The sequence below is a fragment of the Phacochoerus africanus genome, chromosome 1 (genome assembly GCF_016906955.1).
Source record: "Phacochoerus africanus isolate WHEZ1 chromosome 1, ROS_Pafr_v1, whole genome shotgun sequence".
In the NCBI taxonomy this organism is placed as follows: domain Eukaryota; kingdom Metazoa; phylum Chordata; class Mammalia; order Artiodactyla; family Suidae; genus Phacochoerus; species Phacochoerus africanus.
Genome location: NC_062544.1, coordinates 202,613,723 through 202,638,686, shown reverse-complemented (window position 1 = coordinate 202,638,686; position 24,964 = coordinate 202,613,723). Strand labels below are relative to the sequence as shown.

At 54.5% G+C, this 24,964-nt stretch overlaps 2 protein-coding genes across 15 annotated transcripts; one reads left to right on the top strand and one right to left on the bottom strand.

The window, feature by feature from the left end:
• Window positions 1-7,082: 7,082 nt before the first annotated feature.
• On the bottom strand, window positions 7,083-16,272 carry CHRD (chordin). Of its 11 annotated transcripts, none has more exons than XM_047788066.1 (23): window positions 15,752-16,271; window positions 15,416-15,519; window positions 14,820-14,952; window positions 14,536-14,664; window positions 14,342-14,441; window positions 14,131-14,218; window positions 13,626-13,767; window positions 13,371-13,511; window positions 13,200-13,282; window positions 12,976-13,123; window positions 12,711-12,817; window positions 12,467-12,586; window positions 11,709-11,865; window positions 11,149-11,369; window positions 10,608-10,721; window positions 10,012-10,284; window positions 9,840-9,933; window positions 9,668-9,724; window positions 9,272-9,375; window positions 8,697-8,799; window positions 8,161-8,315; window positions 7,891-8,031; window positions 7,083-7,543 (listed from the first exon to the last, which is right to left on the bottom strand). In XM_047788066.1, exons 1-23 carry the CDS (start codon window positions 15,897-15,899, stop codon window positions 7,313-7,315), a joined length of 3,093 nt encoding a protein of 1,030 aa, XP_047644022.1. In that variant the 5' UTR covers window positions 15,900-16,271; the 3' UTR covers window positions 7,083-7,312. The 11 variants fall into 11 exon arrangements, with proteins under 11 accessions (XP_047644022.1, XP_047644041.1, XP_047644031.1 ...); XM_047788085.1 differs by having other exon boundaries at window positions 7,083-7,540; XM_047788075.1 differs by having other exon boundaries at window positions 14,820-14,949.
• A 193-nt stretch (window positions 16,273-16,465) lies between these two features.
• Window positions 16,466-24,659, top strand: THPO (thrombopoietin). Of its 4 annotated transcripts, none has more exons than XM_047788056.1 (7): window positions 16,466-18,172; window positions 19,702-19,864; window positions 20,335-20,462; window positions 20,758-20,844; window positions 23,340-23,507; window positions 23,755-23,823; window positions 23,940-24,394. In XM_047788056.1, exons 1-7 carry the CDS (start codon window positions 17,939-17,941, stop codon window positions 24,321-24,323), a joined length of 1,233 nt encoding a protein of 410 aa, XP_047644012.1. In that variant the 5' UTR covers window positions 16,466-17,938; the 3' UTR covers window positions 24,324-24,394. The 4 variants fall into 4 exon arrangements, with proteins under 4 accessions (XP_047644012.1, XP_047644002.1, XP_047643988.1 ...); XM_047788046.1 differs by having other exon boundaries at window positions 23,743-23,823; XM_047788032.1 differs by having other exon boundaries at window positions 23,743-24,659.
• The last annotated feature ends 305 nt before the right edge of the window (window positions 24,660-24,964 follow it).

Here is a 24,964-nt window from a genome sequence, read left to right as displayed (position 1 = left end):
GGCTGAGTTCCCGCTAAGCTGAGAGAGCACACAGATGTGCAGGACAGAAATTCCACCCTGCACAGCGACTACTCCTCCGTGGAGCTGCTGAAGGTAAAAACAGCCTGGCCCTTGTGAATGTCCCGCCTGAAAAGTGGGCTACGAAGTCCCCATTTCTCTACCTCCTCCCACTTCAGTTTACCTTTTTTTCTAATCTTCCCCTTGTCAAAAAGGAACAGGATTTGATGATAATCATTTACATTTGTCGACTGGTAGTTTGACTTTAGCAGGTGACCTAATGTCTTAACCAGTGATGTGCATTTTAAAAATCCCCTCTTTCAAAAACGTCTGCTAAAGGAATTTCAGGCATCAGCCAGCAGGTGCAGGGGGGAGGGGGATGAGTCCTGGATGTAAACGTGATTTCAACCTCCTGGAACCTGGTGACGTGGTCAAAAGGAAAGGCACTGGGCCTCCCCCCAGGTGGGCTCCCCATTCCTCTAGAAGATGAGCTAGAGCTGGTCTGGTTCCAGCTGCTTGGGGGAAATGAGGCATCTTTTGTCCTCCAAGCTCTGCAGCCCAACCTTCCAGGATGGGTCCATCAGATCCTGCCCCCTACCAGCCCCCACCATCTTCCCTCTGCTCCCCTTCCTTCATATCAACCCCTTTCCTGGGAGTTTCCTAGCATGGTGCTTCTTTAGGTGGCCTTCAGTGAGATTTCAAACTGCAGCCGGCCTCGTCTGCCAGCCTGAAAACCTCTTCATGTTTCGTATGGCATTTTGGCCTCTAACATTTCCAACCACAAAATATGTACTTAAATTGCAACCTCTTCCTTGGTAGAGATTTTTGCTGTAAGGAATCTTCTCCAAGGTGAATAGAAACCTCCTCCCTTCTTCCTCTTGGGCCAGACTCAAAAATGCTTGGGTGAGTTGTATGATGTAAGCAAACCCCGTGCAGGCAGAGCTGGCACATTAAGGTATGTGACCTAATTGTACCAGGTGGTAGTTATTTCTTTAACTCTTAGTCTAGTCGTACTTCCTCTTTATATAGCATATAATTCAAATGTTAGAAGAAGAGATTTCCTACCCCTGAATCAAGACCTCATGCTCTATTCTCGTGGAGGTCCACTTCTTAATATTCCAAGGGGGTCTTTTTCCCAGAATCCATTCTCTGAGTTTAAATATCTACCAACATATTTATTTCACTGTATCTCACAATTATGCAGGTCTCTTTTCTTCTTCTCTCCTAATAAGGAACTTAGGCCTACTCAGAATTGTTTTTAATTATTGCATATTCCTGGAGTTCCCTGGTGGTGCCGTGTGTTAAGGATCTGGCATGGTCACTGCTGTGTCACAGATTTGATCCCTGGCCCAGGAACTTTCGCATGCCACAGGTGCAGCCAAATAAAATAAAAATAAGGGACCAAAAAAATATATTACACATTCCTATGGTTCATTCCCTCCCTTCGCTCAAGTCTTTCTTCACATGTCTCCTCACCAGAGCATTCTGTGGTCATCCTTATTAAAACTCATTCAGATCCTCCTCCCCTAGAACACCCAGTTCCCCTGTTACTGCTCTATGTTTTTTCCATCTTTTCCCAGCACGCTATACACCTATTGTTATGTTTTGTCTGTCTTCCCCCTCTAAATTATAAACTCCACACAGGGGGGACTTTTAGCCAATTTAATTCACTGCTGAGTCCCCAGCACCAAGAACTGTGCCTGGCCAAAAAAAAAAAAAAAAAAGATGCTCAATAAATTAGTTGAGTGGCATGGCACATTTGCCGAAATGTGAAGTGATTGCCACTCACAGTGTGTTTCTGGACCAACAGTATCACATCCCCTGGGTGCTTGTCAGCAATGCAGAATCTTAGGCATGCACTCTAGACCTTCTGAATCAGAATCTGCACTTAAACAAGACTCCCAGGGAGTTCCCATTGTGGCTCAGCAGTTAATGACTGACTAGCAGCCACAAGGATGCAGGTTCAATCCCTGGCCTCGCTCAGGAGATTAAGGATCTGGCATTGCTGTGAGCTGTGGTGTAGGCCACAGATGCAGCTCAGATCTGATGTTGCTATGGCTGTGGTGTAGGCCAGCAGCTATAGCTCCGATTGGACCTCTAGCCTGGGAACCTCCATATGCTGCAGGCACAGCCCTAAAAAGCCAAAAAAAAAGAAAAAAGAAAAAAAGAAACAGCAACAAAAACAAAAAGACTCCCAGAAGATTCATATGCACATTCAAGTTTGAAAAGCCCTGATCTATATCACAACAACACAACTTAAACTTGGATCTTGGACAACCATTCTTCAGAGACTTTCTTGTATGCAAGAAATAGGTAACAGGGGGTCTCTGGAGAGGGGACCCACTTGGCCAAGGCATAGGGATGGAAGGGAGAAACTCTTCCCTAGGAATATTGGGCCTTTTGCATGCAATTAGTAGCTATTTAAAAGCGATTAAATTGATTACTTGTGAGATATATAGTGTGCAATAAAGGTCCTGCTGCTGCTTCTCCATGGGGTGTTTCTCCCTGACCTTCTTTCTTTGTAGCTTCTCATCTTGCTACTTACAATCTGCTCCCCCCGCCAGTACCAGTACAAAGAATATATCTCTGCCACTACCCACTTAGAAAGCAGAAAGGACTACAGAAGGTTTGGGTTTTAAAGAACAAGTTTAGAGAGTTCCCTGGTGGCCTAGCACTTAAAGATCTGGTGTTGTCACTGCTGTGGTGCGTTGTCACTGGCCCAGGGAACTTCCACATGCTGCAGGTGCAGCCAAAAAAAGAGACACAAACTTACTTCTGCTTTCCTCTCATCTGCCCTCATCTCCCCTCAGAGTAGGGCTGGTCAGGATCCCACTTCTCCATGGTAAGCACCAGGGCCACCAAAGCCACCAAAACCAGGGGCAGCAACAACAGGTGATGCACGTCGCTCTTGCTGTGAGGCAGAAATTGGCAGCATGGCCACCTGCTCCAGCTCATGTACTCCTTCATCAGCTACACCAGGCTCATGAGGTCCACCAGCTACTTGGCAGACTGTCTCCGCAGTCCCTGGACAGCAGCCTCACCACCGCCTACATGGAGAAGGACTCAGTAGGATCCTTGTCACAACCCCCCCTCACACCAGCACCTGCTACCTCCACCTGTCCCCCCTCTTGTCCCACTGCACAAATGCAGAGTGAAGAGTCTCTATCCCTCACAGTAGAGGGGAACCCAACCATGCATGAGGGGCTCTGAAAGAGGAGGAAAAAGCCTGGCATCTCACAAGGATGCCATGTCTCAGCCTAGAGTCCAGCCCAGCCAAGGCAGGTAGACAAAAAGCAACTGCGGGATTTCCCGTCATGGCTCAGTGGTTGACAAATCCGACTAGGACCATGAGGTTGTGGGTTTGATCCCTGGCCTTGCTCAGTGGGTGAAGGATCCAGCGTTGCCATGAGCTGTGGTGTAGGTCGCAGATGTGGCTTGGATCTGTTGTTGCTGTGGCTGTGGTATAGGCCAGCAGCTGTACCTCTGATTTGACCCCTAGCCTGGTAACCTCCATATGCCATGGGTGCGGCCCTAAAAAAAAATAAGAGAGAGAGAGAGTGAGAGACTGCGAATGACTGTGAATGACTCCTCCCAAGGGACACCTGGGGCCCTGGCCCACCAAGAGACAGCCCCCCTGGCCAACTTCCGCTGCCCCCAGAGGATGGGACAACACTCTGGCCTCTCCAACACCCATCAGCTGAGGACCTGGGACCCCACTGGTGGGCTCCAGTTAATTTGCTGATAGACAAATCACTGAATGCTAACTTGCCAAGGTCTCTGAGTTGGTGAGGATTTTTTCAAAATTTTGGCAGTATTGTCTCCCCTACCACTTTTTTTTTTTTTTTTTGGCCACGCCCGAGGTATGCACACGTTCCCCAGGCTATGGATCAAATGTTCGTCACAGCAATAACCAGAGTCATAGCAGTGACAACACCACATTTTTAACCCACTAGGCCTCCAGGGAATTCCCTTTGCCTGACACTTTAATTTTTTTTTTCTCTTTTTGCCTTTTTGTAGGGCAGCTTCCGCGGCATATGGAGGTTCCCAGGCTAGGGGTCTAATCAGAGCCGCAGCCACCGGCCTACACCAGAGCCACAGCAATGCAGGATCCGAACCGAGTCTGCAAACTACACCACAGCTCACAGCAACGCCGGATCCTTAACCCACTGAGCAAGGTCGGGGATTGAACCCACAACCTCATAGTTCCTAGTCGGATTCGTTAACCACTGAGCCACAACGGGAACTCCCCCCTGACACTTTAAATGCAGAGGGTCAGGGAGTTCCTACTGCAGCTCAGCGGGTTAGGATTCCTACTAGTATCCACACGCCGAGGGTACTGCCATAAAAAGGAAAAAAACGTTTAAATGCAATCTCCTGCTTTCCCTATTTATGCAGATTTACATCATACCTGCTTCACAAGTGGGAACAGAAGTGCTGCAGGACAGGACCCCGAGTGGGGCTGGGGCTGAGCAAACAAAAAAACCTAGGAGAATAGTGATTTTTTGATAGCCATTATCTAGGGGTTGGACTTCTTTCAAACAGGTGAATTTTTCTTTGTCACACATGTGTGTATTACCATAATTGTTCACAGCAATTTACTTTTTTCTTTTTTCTTTTTTTACAGCCACACCTGTAACATGTGGAAGGTCCCAGGCCAGGGATCGAATTGGAGTTGCAGCCACAGTAATACCCAGATCAGAATCACATCTGCAACCTGTGCTGCAGCTTGCAGCAACACCAGATCCTTAACCCACTGAGCAAAGCCAGGGATCAAACCCACATTCTCACAGAGACAATGTTAGGTCCTTAACCCACTGAGCCACAATGGGAACTACTGATCTACTTTTGTTAAGCAAAAATCTTTCTAGCAACTCCCTTTGCTCGTGAGATCATATATCAAAGCCAGCGGTTTCTTTGTTTTGTTTTTGGGGTTCTTTTTAGGGCCACACCTGCGACATATGGAGGTTCCTAGGCTAGGGGTCTAATCAGAGCTATAGCCATCCGACTAGGAACGATGAGGTTGCGGGTTCCATCCCTGGCCTCACTCAGTGGGTTAAGGATCCAGCATTGCAGTGAACTGTGGTATAGGTGACAGATGCGGCTTAGATGCCATTCTCAGAACACCATAATCATTTCACAATCCCTAAGGATTTTTACCCTTTTGTCACCAACAGCAATATATCTCCAGTATTTCAGAAATTTCTGTTTTCTCCCTTCGGTCATCCTCTTTGACTACCTAAAATCTGATAAGCTAAAATGTGCCCCCTTCCAGAATGCCTGGCAGACTCTCTTCTTGTCCCAGTTGTGTTACTTTATGCGACTACCCCACCTCCTGTCACTTTTGTTGCTGTCAGAAGTGTCACACTTTTGGAGTTCCCGTGGTGGCTCAGTGGTTAATGAATCTGATTAGTATCCATGAGGACACGGGTTTGATCCCTGACCTTGCTCAGTGGGTTAAGGATCCAGTCTTGCTGTGAGCTGTGGTGTAGGCCGCAGATGAGGCTCAGATCTGGCTTTGCTGTGGTTGTGGTGTAGGCTGGCAGCTACAGCTCGGATTGGACCCCTGGCCTGGGAATCTCCATAGGCAACAGGTACGGCCCTAAAAAGACACAGAAAAAAAAAGTGTCACACTTTTATTTTCCTACTTCCCATTCTTTTCATAAAAGACTAAAGGTGAAATGTGATGAAACAGTTGTTCTGGAAACTTCTCTCTTTTTTTTTTTTTGTCTTTTTGCCTTTTCCAGGGCCGCTCCCGGGTTAGGGGTCTAATTGGAGCTGTAGCCCTGGCCTACACCAGAGCCACAGCAACTCAGAATCTGGGCTGAGTCTGCGACCTACACCACAGCTCACAGCAATGCCGAATCCTTAACCCACTGAGCCAGGCCAGGGATCGAACCTGCAACCTCATGGTTCCTAGTCAGGTTCGTTAACCACTGAGCCACGACGGGAACTCCCTTTTTTTGCTTTTTTAGGGCCACACCTGCAGCACATGGAGGTTCCCAGGCTAGGGGTCAAATCAGAGCTACAGCTGCTGGCCTACGCCAGATCCACAGCAACACCAGATCTGAGACGCATCTGAGACCTACACCACAGCTCACAGCAATACCAGATCCTCAACCCACTGAGCAAGGCCAGGGATTGAACCCGAAACCTCATGGTTCCTAGTTGGATTCGTTTCTGCTGCACCACGATGGGAACTCCTGGAAACTTTTTTGAAAGCAACCAACTCTTCTTTAGAATACAGGCTCTCCTAGAAGCTGAGCAGCTGATGTGCCTTAGAGCAGCAGACCCTGCACTCCCCACTCCCAGTAAGCACCTGGGCTGCCTCTCTCCAGCCCTCACGTCGCCCTCTGCCCGGGGAAGGCAGCTTCACATGTCTATCCTCATCAATTACTCAAAACCAGCACTGACACGGACTTGGCCCAAAGTGAACTGGAGGCTGCCAGCAGCGCCACCACGCGATGGCTCCGAGTAGCTGTTTCTCATCCGACATACCCCCAATCCAATGTGTCACATAAAAGATGGCAAAGGGGAGCCACTGGAGATGCTGAAAGGTGGTTGACAAGTAAAAAGTGGCAGAGTGGAAGACTGCACAAGAAGGAGTTTTCTCTTCAGAGGCCAGGAGTATCAGACCCACTCCCATTTCTCCTCTGGCCAGAGCCCCTGTGTATTACCTTCTGTCTCTTCCTGCTAGAGAGGCTGGCAGGCCCAGTCCAATGCTCTGCAAAGTAGGAGGCCTACTCTGCAAAGTAGGTGACAAATCAAATTTTAAATTCTAACAGCAACTGTTTTGAGACTGTATTCTGCAAAAGTGCCAGCCATGGGCAGGCCAGTGGAAACTAAACTTGCATCCAAATGCTGCTTCAGGTTGCCTGAGTTCTTGCAGCTCTGTTTAAAGACAGCCCAAGGCCCTCTGCAGAATCCTGGCATATGCCGCCTGTTGCCAAATGCTGCATTGTCCCTATCCCCAAGGATCGGAGGGAAGCCCCTGTACCAGGGGTCATCTCTCTCCTGCCCACTTCAGACCCTTCTCCACGGGGGCCCACTCAGGCCCATGGTCACAAAGAAACAACCATGAGCCCAAAGACTGAAAAAAAATGTTTTAATAAATACAAAAATCTCCAGTAATGACTCTGCTCAGCTCAGGGGCAGCAGGAGTGAAGTGGAGGGACCCTTGGTGCTGAGTGAGGATAAATTAAAAATCCCAACAAGCCAGTGACATTATGTACAGAAGGAAAGGGGTTGGGCTTCCAAGGCAGAAGCCAGAGGGCAACAAGGTAGGAGCTGGAGTGGACATGGCCTTTGTCTGCCCTGGCTACCCCTCCCCCTTGTGGAGTTGTGGTTCCCAGAGGTAGTGGGGGAGGGAGAAGAGGCAGAAAAGAGGGGCCAAAGGCACTGGGTTTCCCACAGGAGCATGCGGGGTCCTCGGCACCACTCCTTCCCCCGACCCAGGCCCCGTCCTCTTGGTCATGTGGCCTTCCGACGGCTCCCTAGGAGCCTTCAGCATCTTTCTCCAGCTCTGGAACGGTCCTGGTCTCTGCGGCTGCTGGAGACAGAAGGGAGTGAACTCTGGAGGAGGGGAGAGGGAAAGGGTGGCACAGAGGGCACGGCAGCACATCTCTGTTCGGGTCCCAGCGAGGTCAGGGTTGTCAAGCAAGTCAGCTCGCAGCAGTTGTGTGACTTCAGTCTAACTGCCTGCTTCCTCTGAGCCTCAGAAATCTCATCTGTAAACCAGTGCACTAGGTTGCTGTGAGAGGGGGGGAGGATGGGATGACACACGTATAGCAGCAGATGCTGTCTGGGGACAGGGCAGGTCCCCCCTCCCTTTCCTCTCCACGTGTCCCACCGGCAGACCAGCCCAGAGCTGCCGCCCGAGCCAGAGCCCTCACTTACGCCGCCGGGGTGTGCAGTGGGAGCAGCAACGGCTTTCCTTCCCTGGGCCGCAGGACAGTGGTAGTGAACAGTCATCCCGCTCGCAGTGGGGCACCCCTGCCTGGTGCAGGACAGACCACATCCTGAGGGTCCCCAGAGCCACTGGGGCACAAATGCCTTCAGCCTCTTGGGGGAAGCCCACTCCCAGGGGCCTGCCCTCCCTAGGAAGCTCCCCGCCCTCAGGCCAGGCCCCCAATGCCCACCTCACATGGGCCCCCACTGCCCACTCACCCCACATCTGCAGGTGATGCAGCTCATCTCCCCAAAGGGGGGCACTGAGGGGTGCCAGCTCTGGCTCTCTGGGAACCACTGCCCTGCAAAACGGCAGCCCCGGGGGCCATCAGCCTGCATGGGGTCCCCCAGTTGGGGGTGGGACCCTGACCCTACTGTTGGAAGGGAGAGAAGGGAGGGAAGGAAGACAAGATCAGTAGATGAGAGCTCAGTAAGGGCCCTCCAGGTCTTATTTGTCTTTGAGTCTCCATCACCCAGAGACTTAGTAGGTGGTTAATTTGGATGGATGTGTGGCCGAATGGGGCAGGTACTGGATGCCGTCACAGCCCACTAACACACGCACATTCTTCCCGCCGTGTGCAGATCCTTGGCTCCAGGCTGGCACAGAACAGCACTGGATAAAAGCTGAATTAGCTGAGGAGCCCCTTCTATCCACCACCCCCCCGAAGCATCCCCTCACCACACACCCCCTGCCCGGGACAAGGCAGCAAAGAGCCTTCTCTGCCCCAAGAGGCCTCCGCGCCCACCCCCCTCACCTGGACACTGTTTGCAGCAGTCAGTGGGGTTGACACGGACAGGCTGGGCACAGGCCAGCCGGGGACACTGCACCTTCTCACAGTGCACCTCTCCAGTGCCCCCCTGGCGGGATCCATTGCATGAGGGGTGTCAGGAAAAATGAGAAGCACATAAGCCTCCTGCTCCCCACTTCTCCTTTCCCATACCTCCAATGTCATATGTCCGTGGGCTTTTGCTCAGAGGCCCTGGGCTGGGGCTTTATATTTCTGAGCCCAAATCCTCATTGTAGCCCCGCAAGGTAGGTGCTACCCCATCTGCTTATAGGAGAGGAAAGGGAGACTCAGGGACATACTGAAAGTCCCCAGGGCTACATGGAGCTAGTCAGCTGGCAGAGCCCAGACCCAGGTCAGCCCTTGCCCTTTTCCTACAGGAAGCCAACTCTCAAAGCGCAAAGGACTCCTCTCATTGTACTTTGATACTTGAGCCCTTCTCATCAAGGCAGGGCTTTCCTCTCCTGGCAGCCTCCTCCCCAGCTCTGCAGACCCAGCTGGGTTCCAGGGCCAGAGACGATCAGACAGGGGGTGGGGGGGCATACCTTGCAGGTGCAGACAGCACACTTAATTAAGCCAAATGGGGGCACGACAGGGTGCCACCGGGTGCCCGCTGCCCGCCAGCTCCGATCACCATCAAAATAGCAGCCTGGTGGGGGACAGTGCCCAGCTGCCATTAGCACCGAGCTCACTGGCAAGGTCCACAGCCAAGGATTGAGCCTCAGGCCAACCCCATGCTAGTTAACCCCAGGGCCCACTGGTGAGCCACTGACATTAGTGAAGCCTATCAGGTGTCACTTGTAACCTGTGCCCCTCAGCCTCCTTCCACCCCTCTATACACTTTGCTCTTCCCCATCCCTCCCGCTCTCCCCCCCACACCCCTGGCCTCACCCAACAGCATCTCTGGACTCCATACCCCTGCACGCACACTTCCAGCTCACCCTCTCCAGGGTCCCTGTTCCTCGGCATCCCCGGCAGGTCTCTAATATCTTGTTTCTCTGTGGATCCAAAGAAACAGTGAAGGCGGAGGGTGGCCCCCTTATCTCCTCCCCAGAGGCCTCATCCCCCACGGTGGACCTTCCATTACCCTCCCCACTCCTGCAGGGCACTCACCGGGGCACACAGGGCAGCACTGGTCCGGTGCCTGCACCGGGCTGGGGCAGCCGGGTGGTGGGCATACCACAGGGTCACAAATCACTGTGCGTCTCTGCGGGGAGAGGCTGGGGGTTGACCAGGGTCCTGCCCCAGAAGCCAGGCCCCGGTGTGCCGTTCCGGGGCCTCCTACCTGGCAGGTGCAGAGCGAGCAGAGCGGGTCATAGTTAGGAGCCCAGCGAGCCCCATGGGGGCGCTGCTGCCCCTCGAAGAAGCAGGAGTTGGGGTCTCGGAGCCGCCCAGGGCCACCAGGTTTGGCTGGCACTGGGGCATCCGGGCCTGGCACAGCAGGCAGCGCGGCCGCAGGGGCCACCATGGCATCCGGAGCCCCAGGTACCTGCACCTCCTCAGTTCCTGCTGCGGCCAAGCGCAGGCCGCCCACCTCGCACTGGTTGGCGATGTGCACCTGCAAGGAGAGGCTGGTTGAGATGAGGGACCCCCCTCATCTCCACCAGAGGCAGCCAGCCAACCCAAGACACCCTGAGGGCCTCACACCCCAGGAGGATGCTATTAGGCACAGCAATCATCCCGACCACCAAGGACAGGTGGTCAGCTGCCAGCTCATTAAGTACTTTGGCTTCACCCTCCCTACCAGCCAGGGAGTGTGATTCTGCCTCCCCTGGGATTCAGAGAGAGCAAGTGACTAACAGGGCACAGAGGGCTTAGGCCAATTCTGGACCATCCTCCCATGCCCACACCCTGGCCCCCTGGCCCACACTGCTGGCCCACCTGCCCTCGCAGCTCCCCTTGGGGGCTCCCCTTGGTGGTGATCAGCAGGGAAGCAGTGCCCTGTGCTAGGTGCCGCAACAGCTCAGGCTCCAGATCCTTCACCACACCCTGGGCCTGTGAGCAGACAGGATAAGGCACAGGAACAAGACACTCAGGCCTGAGCCTACCATTCCCAATTTGCAGATGAGGAAACTGAGAGCCGGGGAGGTTAAGGAAGGACTCTAGGATAGCAAAACCCATCAGCAATGGTGTAGAGCTCAAAAGCCAGGACTCCCTGGCCCCAAGTCCATGGCAACCCACCCCACCTCAGGAGCTTGGTCCATCCCACCTACCCCCCTGAAGGTCCAGGATATTACATATGATCCATGGGATCCCACCAGAGCAGGACACGGGAAGGAAAATGGACAATAAAGGGCTGAGTCAGATTCATACCCGGGGCTGTCTGCCTCCTGCTCTCTGCTTCCCCTGCCACAGGCCCACACAGCCTTTCATGGTCAAAAGCAGATATTCTTCAAACGGCCTCCCACCATCACGTCCTCACCTCTGGGCCATAGAATCCCTTCAGCAACCGCCGGGGCCCTGGCATCCCAGGGGGCCCGAGGAGGTGGGCAGTGATGGTGCCCTGTTCTGAGCCACCAAGCCCAGCTAGCAGCACTTCGTAGTGTAGGTGACAGTGGGTATCCAGGGAGAGCCAGGCGTGCCCGGCTGCCTGGCTCTGCACCGGGGGCAACACCAGGGCTCCTGCCAGGGGCACAGGTAGTGCTGGATCCAGACAGAGGAGAGGTGACAGATGAGAAGGCGGCCCAGAGCAGCTACTCAGTCCCACATTCCCCATCTCCCCCAACATGTGTATCTCCGCAAGCAGACAGGCATGGTCCATGGGCCCAGGGCAGAGGGAGCAGCAAGTTAAAGGCTTGCATCACAGTAACAGGGAGGATCTCCCCGCAGGGCCACCTTATATATCCCCACCCTCTCCAGATGCCAACCTGGAGTGCAGGCACAGAGAAAGACACGCCAGGCTCTGGCCCTCCAGCACCATCCCTCATGTGTTTGAGTCATGGGTTAGTGGATGCCGACGGGCAGAGAGAGACCCCCACTCACTGTCATGGCGGGCGCTGTGCCCACTGTAGGGCAAGGCAGCCACGTGCCCCCGCAGCTCTCCATCTGGGAAGTCCTTGGTGGCCACGTTTAGGAACAGCTCATTCTGCAGCAGCATATGAGCCCCCCGGGCACCCAGCCCAGGGCAGACACCCACAGCCTGGGGGGCAGGGAAGGGCGAGCCTTAGCTGCAGCCTGCCAGGTCCTAGACGAACACACAGCCCGAGATTTTGCCCCCACGAAACCCAAACACACTTCCACACACTGCTAGAGAAGAACCCGGTGGGCCCAGGTTCAAGTCCCTTCTCTGCCACCTCCTACCGATGCAACCATCCTGAGGAGTTACTTAACCTCTCTGATCCTTCACTCCATCATCTATTAAACGAGCAGTGGGAGGGCCAAAAATAACAAAAGCAAGGAAACCAGTGCAGTATGTGGCACATAGAAAGGCTTGATAAATGGCAACCATTGCTCTCACATTTATTATTATACCATCTGCTGCACTGGGCTCCCTGTGTAACTCCTCCCACTTGACATGAGCTTGCTGAAGATAGGAGTCCCATCTGATTTTCTTTGTACTGCAATCATTAGCCTGAGGCTCCCAAAAAATGCACCCAGTCAATCAATGTGTTCATGAGAGAGCCTGTCAGTGACTGAATGATGCTGAACACGCCTGCTCATCCAACATGGCTTCCCTCAGCCCCCGCGCTGTCAGCTGTGGTGCCTGGGCCCTGCAGGCCAGCTCTGCCCAAAGTACTCACTGTGTGTCCTCCCGGCTGGAATCCAGCCATGTGGCACAGGACAGTGTGCTGGTTCCTCCGCTGAGGCTTGGTCTCCAGCGTCACGGCCACCACCTCACTGCTCGTGCCGACCACCTGTACCTGGTGGGCAGGGCCAGGGAGGGCAAATTGGAGTATCAAAGAAGGCCTGGGCCCCTGAACCATTGCAGGGCAAAGCCCTACACCCCCTGCTGCCCTCCCACCTCCTGCATTCCCTGACTCTTACTTGGTAGATAAGGGAGCCGTTTCCTAGCAGTGTAAGGCTGGCTGAGCCGGCTGCACCCGTCTGAACTGGGATTAGGGCATCGGCCCCACAAAGGACACTTTGCAGGACTACAGAGGGCAAGACAGGCAGAGGCAGGGTTGCCCCACGACCATGCACACCCCCAGCCCCCAGGATCCCTCCAATACCCACCCTGGCCCCTCCTCTAGAACTTCTCTGTGCCTCTCAGTTGTGCATGCCCAAGGTGCCAGGCTTCAGCCTGCCTCACCATCACAGCTCTGCCTGGCAGCAATGTGTCCACTGATGCGCAGCCCTGGCCCACTTGCCCTCTCCAGGGCCATCTGCAGCTCCCCCAGCACCAGCCAGTCCATCTCCTGGGCTGTCAGGTTGGGCAGCACTTCAGCAAAGCCCAGCTCCTGGGGGCAGAGCAGGATATGGTGGGCACAGCAAGAGGCCAGAGCGGGTGGCAGCAAGAGTGAGACCCTCACTCACCTGTGCCGAGGCGTTGGCCTGGAGCTCTCGCAATACCTTCCCCTGGTGGAGAATCTGGAGCCGCAAGGGAACCTGGGCTGCTCCTACAATGGCCGCACATGTGGACTGTGCACCTCTGAGAGGCAGGTGTTCTCCCCAGCCTCCTCACACGTGCGCCCTCATCCTGCCTACCTCCACTCCTGGATTCCAGCAGCCCACGGAAGAGCAGCAAAAAATGCAAGGAGTCCTCTGTGTCACTGAGAGTGAGTAGGGCAATGCCCCCTATGCCCTGCTGTGGGGGGCCTTCCAGGGTCAGGATGGCGCTGAAGGTCTCTGAGGGAGGAAGAACCATAGGAGCCCACCAGAAATTTCCCTCCTCAGCACCCCTCCCATTCCTGGGGGAGAAGACTCCCAACTTCACTTCCGGGGCCTGTTTGCTCCCCTCACCTGCAGCCAGGGCCCGGTGCCGGATGAGAGGCCCCCAGACCTCCCCTGAAGGGTGAGTGGGTGTCACGAGTGCCACATGCAGCTGTTCTGCCCTAAGGAGCCGCAGAGATGACCGAGGCACTGCCCGCCACACCCCACAGACCTGGAGCAGAGAGGCAAAAAGGCCCTATTCAGACCGTATGCAGGACAGGTCTGCTAAGAGGTCCACCTCTGGTGAGGAAAGAATATGGGAAGATGCCCCCAGGCCCTCCTAGGAAGTTTAAGAAGGGGACCCTGGGGCCAGATGCCAGGGTCCAAATCCTGGCTCTACCACTTACTAGCTGTGTGACCATCAGCAAGTTACATTCTGCTATTGAGCCTCAGTTCCCTCATCTGTAAAATGGGCATCATAATATCAGTGCCTTTCTCGTACTGGGCTGTTGGGAGGACCCAAGGAGGCAATGCAGGCTATGCTCTCAGCACAGTGCCCAGACTGGATAAGCACTTATAAACGGCATCATCTCACCAAGCCATCTTGAGTAGGGGATGCAGGGTGTTCAAACAGGATACCGCCAGTGGAGTCTGAGAAGCGGATTCGGGTAGGGCGGTCCAGCCTGGTAATGAGGGTCTTGTGAGAAAGACTCTGAGCCTGAGCCAGAAGCAGCCCCTTCAGCCTCTCCCAATTCTGCTTCCCTGGCCCCCAGCTGACCCCTCCTCGCCCCCTTCCCTTTTCTCACCGCCGGTAGGAGATGGAGAACCTCAGACTAGAGCGCAGCAGCGACACTCGGGCCCGGGCCGCGGCTTGCGAACTTGGCCCCGTCAGCAGCGCCACGAAGTCTGCGAGGGAAGAAGGAAGATATCCCTAGTACCGCCACGCGCTGCTTTCGACCGGCCCCAACCAAGATCCCAGTCCCTGCCAGCCCCTGCCTACCCGTGTGGCCGTCTCCACGCGCCCGATCCTCAGCGCCCGGCTCCCCGCGGTCGCTGTAGCTTCGGTGCTCTGGGTCCCGCGGATACTCGAAGGCCAGGCCCGGCGCCTGCTTTTCCAGACCGCTGCGCTCTGCGCGGGGTGGGGGGAGTAGGGGGTTGGGAAACGGGAGCTTCAGCTGGGCACTGGGAGGGACACTTGGCTGCGCTCCGACAGCCCCTTCCGCGTGGCCCAGGTCCAAGCATCGCAACCCTGCTGCCCTCCCCTCACCACGGAGCAGGTCTTACCCGGGGGGCAGGTCTGACAGCAGTGTCCGGGCAGCTGGCGGGGCTGCCCGCAAGCCAGGGTTGGGCACTCAGGTTTAATGTTCTTGCAGCTGACTCTCGCCGCGCCCCTCGCGCGACGACCCCATTGAGGCTGCTAACAAAAAATGGGAAAAGAGTGAGGGCAATATGTCAGCTGGTGAGACTCAAAGGTGAGCCAGGAAGAGACATGGTCCCAGGGCAAAATCGCTCCAAGGAATCAGACTGCTCTGCTACTTACAGGCTGCTGACTCTAGACAAGTTACTTAACTTCCCTGGGCTTCAGGGTCCCTATCTGGAAAATGGGAGTAACAATGGTATTTATCTAGCATGGCTGTACTAGGAGTTAAGTGAGAGGAGAAAGGGAGCTGGCAAAGAGCCTGACACACAGTGGACGATCAATAATAGGCAACACCTGAGACTTGAAGGAGGCGCTTCCTACCCTCTTCCTCCGCCAGAAAAATATTCTAAATATCTGCAGACTAGCTTCTTCAGCAGCTCCAAGTCCACTCCGATAACCCAAGACCCCAGCGCTCCCCCAACCCGTGAGGGCCCTGGCCACGGTCACTGGGTCCACTCACCGCCTCGCAGGCGCACAGCACGCAGCGCATCACCCCGAAGGGCTCCCCCAGGTCCGGGTGCCACGTCTCGTCCAAGGCATAGACCTTCCCGCCGAAGGAGCAGCCTGCGGGGACGGGCTTGGCTGGCAGCCGCTGTCCCGCTCCTACCGCGTGCCCGCCCCGGGCGCTGCGGGCCGGGCCCGGGAGCCTCGGGCACCACGCGCCTCGCGGCCCCCGCCCACCCCTCCGGGCCGCCAGCCGCGCCGAGCCACCTGCGCCCGGCGCCCCCTCCGGGCGGCCGCGGACTTGCCCCGAGCCGGACTTCCAGACCGTGCCTCCCCCGGGGCGCCCACCTACCTGCTGCTCCCCGAATAGGCAGCGGCTCCTTCTCGGGCCGGATGGGCAGCGCAAGGGACTCGGGGCCGGCGCCGCGGGCCAGCCGGGAGCCGAGCAGCAGCAACCCGAGGAGCAGCAGCGGGGCCGGCGGGGCCAGGAGGCTCGGCATGACGCGAACGGGACAGCTGAGGAGGCGGGAGGGAGGAGGGGGCAGGAGAGGGAGGAGGGAGACGGGAGGAGGGCCGGGTCGGGGGCGGTACGGCGGGAGGGGGCCGGGGCCAGGGCCCGAGCAGTGCGGCGAGGGGCTCGTCGAGCGGCCGCAGAGTCGGCGCCGGGCCGGGCGGGGCAGGAGGAGCGGCCGGGAGGAGCGCGGGCGTGTGGGCGCTGACCCGGGCCGTACGCGACTCTAGTGCCCCGGGCGCCGGCTCTGGCCCGTTTTATGCCCCGCGCCCGGCGCCCCGGCCGGGGGCCTCCTCCTCAGCAAACGGGGCGGCGGCGGCGTCTCGGCGAGGGGCCGGGCTGAGCCCGGGGGGTCCGGCCCAGCAACAGCGGCCCGGATCGCGAGTGGGGGAGGGGAGGGAGGGGCTGGGACCGGGCAGGGGAGGAGGGAGGGGCTGTAGGGGAAGGGGGAGCGGAGGGGGGAGGGGGAGCGGAGGGGGATGGGAGGGGAGGGACCAGGGGGCGCGAAGAGGGGAGGAGAGGCGGGTCTGCCCCCCCCCCCCCCCCCCCCCGCGCGCTGCCGGCGGCCACAGGGTGGCTGGACCAGGAGGTGCGTGTCCGGCCCAGGATGGGAGTCCCAGGCCAGGGAGGGGCAGAGACTGGGCCTGAGGCCTGGGCCGGCCACTGAGCTAGGACTTAGTTCCTGCCGGAAGGATGAAGAATTATCTTTAAGGATGACAACGTGCAGGAAAGGCCTGTCAACTCATCTTACCCTGCCTCTGGGCCCACAACACCTCTCAAACCCACACCACCCTCCCTGCCCAGCCCATGTCCCTATCTCTTCTCTGACATCTTTTCTGTTGCACTGTTCCCCAGGATGGGGACTTAGCCAGAAACAGACTGTGTCCCCTTTCTGTCTGGTGACAGTGTTTCTCTTCCTCCTGTTACCTGTGCTCAAGCCCACCCAACCATCACTGTCTCCAGCCTGACATGCTCTCTCACTCTCTTTCATCACCCAGGGGACCCTCTGGCTCTCCACCCCACCCACAACCTCTATTGTCTTGGTTTTCTGATCATGACAGCCTCCCAGCCCCCTCCTACCCCCACACTCCCACCGCCCTCCCAACCATCCCAGCACCCTCCTTCCTAATCTTGGGAGGCATCTCGTCTGGCTGAACTGGAGAATTCCGGGATCTAGGCCATACTCCTTAGCAGACAGCCCCATCCTTGGGAGGAGGAGCAGGAGACAGCCTAAGGAAGAACAGGGAGGGGGCATGAGAACAAGGTCAGGCCAGGAGGCCCCCGAGGACAGACTATGGGGAGATTGGGACGGAGGGGAAAGCAAAGGAACTAGAGCCAGGGCCAAAGGAAGAGGGGGGCCAGTGGGAGGTATTTGCGGGGGAGGCTCAGCAGCTGTCTTTCCTAAGACAGGGACACATGGGCCTGGTTATTCCTCTTGTCACATGTGGAGTGGTAGGAGATGGAAGAGGGAGAAAGGGCAGGCAAAGGAGGGCACCAGCACAGAGATAAGCAGGCTTAGCCGTTGGAGCCACTGAGCTCCAGCAGAGGGGCACCTGAGCCCAGCTTAATCCAGCCCACAGACCCCTCACCTTGACGTCCTCTCAGACCGCCCAAACTCCTCCTGATAACACTGACCCCTGACAAGGTCTTCTCTAATACAGGCAATACCACATTCCCACTTATAATGGAGGAATAAGATGTGCCCCCCCCCCCAGGAGAGTTATCAGAGAGAAAAGCAGGAATGCTAGAGCCCTACTAGATTTTAACAGCAGGTGTGGTGTCCAGGGAAAAGAAATTTGGACAGCAAGGAACTGAAAGACCCACCAGTCTAAAACCAGACCTCTGTGCCTCTTCCTCAGGGACAAAAATGTCCTGCCAGATTCCTCCTGGAAAAAAAACCTGTTTCCCTTCCATCTCCTCCTCCAGCCAGGTCCCAGATTTCCCATCTCCTAGGAAAAGACAGACCCCCCTTTTCAAATCCTCCATGTGCTGTGCGTGGGTGGAGGAGCTGGGCTCTGCTGGTGGACCATGGTCCAGGAGGGGGCTCCAAGTCCTGCGCTGGTGGGAGGAGAAGGCGTCACTTCCGGGGGCCATCGCCAGTGTCTGGTGCTCCCTGCTCTGATTGGGCAGAAGTGGCCTGGGCAAGCGTGTGACCCTACTGCCCTGGAGGGGCTGTGCCCCAACGCCACCTGTCTTCCTACCCATCCGCTCCCGAGAGGGCTGCCCGCTCTGCACCTGAGTCCTGGAGCCCTTCTCCACCCGGTGAGTGGCAAGCAAGATTTGGAGTTAAGTGAGGGTAAGAAGGACAGGAGAGAGGAATTGGGCTCTCTGCTGGGGGAGGGGCAGGCAAACTGGAACCTACATGCACTGACCTTTGTCGAGAAGCGTGTAGCCTTCCCAGAATGGGAGGAGCAGGCCAGAGCAGGGTAGGGGGTGGGGTGCTGGTTCTGAGGGAGTGATCACAGACTTGGTGACCACAGACTTGCTGTAGCACAGTCCTGGCTGGCCCAAAGGAAAGGGGACATGGGCCCAGGGAGGAAATAAGAAAGGAAGTACCTTTCGCGCCTAAGGAACACAGCCCCAAGCTGCACACAGCCTCTATCCCTATTCTCACCCAGTCACGCCTAGGTAGCTTATGGGGTTCAGAATCCTGGGGGCTGGGGAAGCTGGGCCAGGCAAGCCGGGAGAGGGTAATGAGAGGAGGGCTCCTGCATGTTGACAGACCTACAGGAAATCCCAATATTGAATCAGGTGCAGCCCTCTTTGCACAACTTGTGAAAGGAGGAGGAAGCCATGTGGGGGGTCTTGCAAAGGAACCGGAAGGGGTCTGCGGAGGGGGCAGGGAGGAAGGTGGGGGCTATAAGAGATATGTGGGTGTCTAAGGTGGGGTAAGCCCTGTGAGGCGGACATCACCTCACCCAGCAAGTGCTCATTCCTGGGCAACTGGCTTCAGGAAGGAAGTTCCAGGACCGTTGGCCCATCCCTTCACCTTGGATAACTATTTCAGACCTTAGAGTGTGAAGAAAAATTCCAAGAGGCTTTATGTGTCGGGGTAAAGAGAAAAAGAAAGAAATTTCTCCCCCCACCACCTTCTTCTAATCTCAAGGTTGAGATCTTTTAATCACTGACCTCCAGTAATCCAGTTTTGTTTTGTTTTGGCTTGTCATAGTTTGTCATCGCTGTCATCATGCAGTGGCTTGATATGAGATCTCAGTTCCCAGACCAGAGATTGAACCTAACCCTGGTCTGGGAACTGAATCCTAATCACTAGACCACCAGGGAACTCCCTTTTTTGTTTAAGTCCAGTTTTATTTTTTGCCCAATTCCCCACCTCAATCCCACTACCCAAGCTACCCCTGAGCACATTGTGCGTGTTTGCTAGGTCCCCACCCTGGCCCTTTATGCCATTTCTATATCGTGTTTCCAGTCTCCAGGCTTGTGCCACAGTATTTCCATTCTCTACCCCCATCCGAGATTTTTCTCCAACCAGATAACAGGGGTTGCTCAGGCCAATTAAGATGTGTGTGTACATATCCTGTCCCATTTCCCTCCCCCCCCCCGCCCCCACTCTCAGTAGGTGGCAGGGGCACCAGACTTCCCTCAATTATATTGAGGAACCCTGACAGACCAGAGACACCATACACTACAATCACAAGAAGACAGGGGAGCAGTCTGAGCTTTAGCAGTTCTAGGCTGGTCAGCATCTCACACCCCCAGCACCTGTTCCCCCATCCAGGCAGAGTCTTTTCCTCGAATCTAGATTAAATGTTCCTTATTCCTGTCACTTGCAGGATAGATTCTACACCCTCTTCCTCACCCCACTTGTGCCCCACCCACTCTGCCCAGAAGTACAAGAGCCCAAGCCGCCTCCATGGCCCCAGGAAGGATTCAGGGGAAAGGCCCCATACAGGGAGCCATTCCAACCAGACAGCCTGGCCAGAATGGAGCTGACTGGTAAGAGGAGTTCCCTTCATGGCTCAGTGGTTAACAAATCTGACTAGCATCCATGAGGACGCAGGTTCGATCCCTGGCCTCCCTCAGTGGGTTAAGGATCCAGCGTTGCTCTGAGCTGTGGTGTAGGTCGCAGATGTGACTTGGATCTTGCATTGCTGTGGCTCTGGAATAAGCCAGCAGCTGCGGCTCCGATTAGACCCCTAGCCTGGGAACCTCCATAGGCCTCCAAACACCCTTGAGAGGCTTAGGGCCAAATGGGAAGTTGGTCAAGTGGGAAGAGAAAGGAGATGTGCTGTGGTGGGTGGAGTGGGGGTGGGGGTGCGAGGACACCCAATCTCCCAGGGATAGGGCCTCTGAGTGGGAGGTTCCCTGGATTTCAGGTCTGGGTCCTAAAGGGGAATTCCTGGACCACCGCCCAACAAATGATTTCTTCCTTATCCACCCCTTTCAACCTCACCTCCTCATCTAAGAATTGCTCCTCGTGTTCATGCTTCTCCTAACTCCAAGACTAACTCTGTCCAGCCCGGCTCCTCCTGCCTGTGACCCCCGGCTCCTAAATAAACTGCTTCGTGATTCCCATGTCCTTCACGGCAGACTGGTGAGAATCCCCGAGCACTCTCCCCTCTATCCACCTAACCGGTGAGATACCCTCCCTCCCATCACTTCCTCTCACTCCCTGATTCAGTTTCTACTCTTCCAATATCGTCTTGGGTAAGATCACCACCTCCCGATCACAACCTCTTGACAAGGATTATGGCTGGCAATCAAACCCTCTTTTGAAAGCTCCAGTCTGGCCATATTACTCATGGGAGCCTATCCTGGTCATTGGGCCACCATACCCTCTTTTCCTTCAGCACCCTCTCCACCACCTTCCCGCCAATCTTTTTCAACAGAGCCAGTGCCCAGACATTAACCCTTTGTCCACACCTGTCCTGCTGCCTGCTGTGGACTTCACCTTGGGAGAATGGAAAACCCAGACGGTAAGAAAGCCATCTTTTCCTTTGGTCTCCCTAATCCCATCTTCATCTATTTCCTACTGCTTCCCATAGATTCTTCAACATTCCTGAGCTCCCTAAAAAGATCTCACCTTCAGCTTGGCCACCCTAACCCAATCTACATTCTGCTATGGGGATATCCTCTGGACAAGATAATGGCTTGTGGTCCAGTATGTTAAACAGAGTCAAAGCTGACCACGATGAAGAGCTGGATAGAAGTCTCTCATGGCTATCCCTTTGATCTATTTCCATTCAGTCTTAAGTCAGCATGAAGAAGCAAGACTGATTTGTCATCCTCAGATGACACAAAACTGGGAAGCACAGCCAAAATAACAAAAAATAGAATTAAGGAGCAAATTGTTGGAGTTCCCGTTGTGGCGCAGTGGTTAATGAATCCGACTAGGAACCATGAGGTTGCGGGTTCGGTCCCTGCCCTTGCTCAGTGGGTTAACGATCCGGCGTTGCCGTGAGCTGTGGTGTAGGTTGCAGACTTGGCTCGGATCCCGCGTGGCTGTGGCTCTGGCGTAGGCCGGTGGCTATAGCTCCAATTTGACCCCTGGCCTGGGAACCTCCATATGCCGCGGGTGCGGCCCAAGAAATAGCAACAACAACAACGACAAAAAAAAAAAAAAAAAAGGAGCAAATTGCTAAAATCTAGGTCAAAAACAGGTGAAATTTAACAGAGATGTATGTAAAATTCTACATGTGTATAAAGTAATTGAATAAAGTCTTATTTCACTTTCAGGCCATAGTGCCACTGCTTCCCTTGTATAAACTTCTAGCCCAAGTACTTACTATGAAAAAGATCTGGGAGGGTTGGATTGACGCCACACTTAGCCTTATAACATTACTGAAGCAGCTACCTTAGAAACTAGGAATTCTAGGAGTTCTTGTTGTGGCTCAGTGGTTTACGAATCCGACTAGGAACCATGAGCTTGCAGGTTCCATCCGTGGCCTGGCTCAGTGGGTTAAGGATCCAGCATTGCTGTGGCTCTGGTGTAGACTGGCAGCAACAGCTCCATAGCCTGAGAACCTCCATATGCCGCGGGTGCAGCCCTAGAAAAGACCAAAAAAAAAAAAAGCAACTAGGGATTCTAGGTAGGTTTTGTTTGTTTGTTTGTGAGAATGTTTGTTTGCTTGCTTGCTTTTTAGGGTCTGGCCCGGGACATATAGAACTTCCCAGGCTAGGGGTCAAATCAGAATTACAGCTGCCGGCCTACACCACAACCATAGCCACGCCAGATCCAAGCCGAGTCTTCGACCTACACTACAGCTCACAGCAACACTGGATCCTTAACCCACTGAGTGAGGTCAGGGATCAAACCCACATCCTAGATTTAGAAGATTAACATCCACATTCTAGAAATATTCCTTAAAAATTCTGTTCCAAGTGGACTGCACTTGAACTACTGCACTGAGAACTAGCCACACTCTTTTAGACATGTGCTAATTTTTTTCAGAGGGACTATATTAAACTAGCATGTTCCCAAAAGGAGGAAGCAACCTGAACCATAAGAGCTTAGAAAATTTGTTATGTGAGGACTGGTTTTAAAAAATAATAAAGCTTGTGTGATTAGCTTGGAGAAGAGTGGCAGTCTTGTGCCACTCAAAGTGCTTTAGTCTGAGACACAGGAAACCTACTGGGAGGGAGCATTTCTTACAAAGTCAGCTCTCTTCTACCCTCAAGATCCCTAGAATTCCCTCCCTTCCCTCAGGTCTTCTGGAAGGAAGGAAGGGCAATTGTTAGGGATCCCTTGTAGTGCCAACTCTGCCATTTATCAGTAAGCCCCTTCCTTTCGTCTTCATAATCTTTATGATGGTCTCATCTTTTATTTTATTTTATTTTATTTTTTTGTCTTTTTGCCTTTTCTAGGGCTATTTCTGCAGCATATGGAGGTTCCCAGGCTAGGGGTCTAATCAGAACTGTAGCCGTCGACCTGCGCCAGAGCCACAGCAACTTGGGATCCGAGCTGTATCTGCGACCTACACCACAGCTCACGGCAACGCCAGATCCCTAACCCACTGAGCAAGGCCAGGGATCAAACCCACAATCTCATGGTTCCTAGTCAGATTCGTTAACCACTGAGCCACGATGGGAACTCCCACTCATCTTTTAAATTTTTAAAAAATCATATGATCCTAAGATTTTGTGGCAGAAAGAGTAGATGTACAGCACTAGAACCAAGAGGTAATAACTGTGATAGAGTAGATTTCACCATAATGTAAGGAAAAACAGGAGCTTTTCTGACTGAAATCAAGTGTAAGACCAGGCTGGGTTACCGGACACTAGAGTTATTGGAGTGGAGGCCAATGACCAATTGTCGGGAGACTGTGAAGGAATTCCTGTGCTGGGTGGGACCCAGGTCCTGTCCAGTTCTCAGCTCCTATGATTCATTCTGCTGGCTACTCCTCCAGGCTCCCCACCCGCTACCAGCATAGCCTTTGAAGCTGTCTGCCTCTTCCTTCCATCTCTTTCCCAGGAGCAGACCAAGGCACAGGACGTCCTGGGAGCCACAACCCTTCTGCTGGAGGCAGTGATGACAGCACGGGGACAAGTGGGACCCCCTTGCCTCTCATCCCTGCTGGTGCAGCTTTCTGGACAGGTTCGCCTCCTCCTCGGGGCCCTGCAGGACCTCCTTGGAACGCAGGTAAGTCCCCAGTCAAGAAACTAGAGAAGCTGTCCTTTGCTGACTTGGTCCCCTCAGAAGACCTGAGAGAAGAAAGGGGAACTCTAGAAATCTTAGGGTGGAAGAGATGACCTGCCAAGAAGCACTTCCTCCCAGTCACAAAGCCCGGGTGCTGGTACCTTATCTTTCCCACATAGACCGGGAGGCATGATTTCTGGCCCAGGTCTCTGGCCTCAGGCCCATCCTCTGCCCTCAGCTTCCTCCACAGGGAAGGACCACAGCTCACAAGGATCCCAGTGCCATCTTCCTGAACTTCCAACAACTGCTCCGAGGAAAGGTGCGTTTCCTGCTCCTTGTAGTGGGACCCTCCCTCTGTGCCAAGCGGGCCCCACCCGCCATAGCTGTCCCGAGCAGCACCTCTCCATTCCGCACACTGAACAAGCTCCCAAACAGGACCTCTGGATTGTTGGAGACAAACTCCAGTATCTCAGCCAGAACTACTGGCTCTGGATTTCTCAAGAGGCTGCAGGCATTCAGAGCCAAGATTCCTGGTCTGCTGAACCAAACCTCCAGGTCCCTAGACCAAATCCCTGGACACCAGAATGGGACACACGGACCCTTGAGTGGAATTCATGGACTCTTTCCTGGACCCCTACCCGGGGCCCTCGGAGCTCCGGACATTCCTCCAGGAACTTCAGGCATGGGCTCCCGGCCAACCTACCTCCAGCCTGGAGAGTCTCCTTCCCCAGCTCACCCTTCTCCTGGACGATACACTCTCTTCTCTCCTTCACCCATCTCGCCCTCCCCCACAGTCCAGCTCCAGCCTCTGCTTCCTGACCCCTCTGCGATCACACCCACCTCTACCAGTCCTCTTCCATTTGCAGCTCACCCTCATTTCCAGAACCTGTCTCAGGAAGAGTAAGGTGCTCAGGCCCTGCCAACTTCAGCATCACCTCCCACGTACAATCTCCTTACTTGGAGGAGAGGCCCTGGGAAATAACTGCAGCTATACAGGCGTACCTCGTTTTTATTGCGCTTCATTTTATTGTGCTTCGCAGATACTGGTTTTTTTTTGGTTTTTTTTTTTTTTTTACAAATTGAAGGTTTATGGCAACCCTGCCTGCATTGTCAGATGATGATTAGCATTTTTTAGCAATAAAGTATTTTTTAATGAAGGTATATACGTTGCTTTTTTAGACATAATGCTATAGCACACTTCAGAGATCACAGTATCATGTAAACATAACTTTCATACGCACTGGGAAACCAAAAAAATTTGTATGACTTGCTTTATTGTAACAGTCCCTTGATTGCAGTGGTCTGGAACCGAACCCACATCTCCGAGGTATGCCTGTACCAGATTTCCTGCTTTTACCTGAAACCCAAAGCACTAGTGAAGGGCGACAGGCAGGACAAAAAATTTTAATTTTTTGGAGTTCCCATTGTGGCGCAGTGGTTAACGAATCCAACTAGGAACC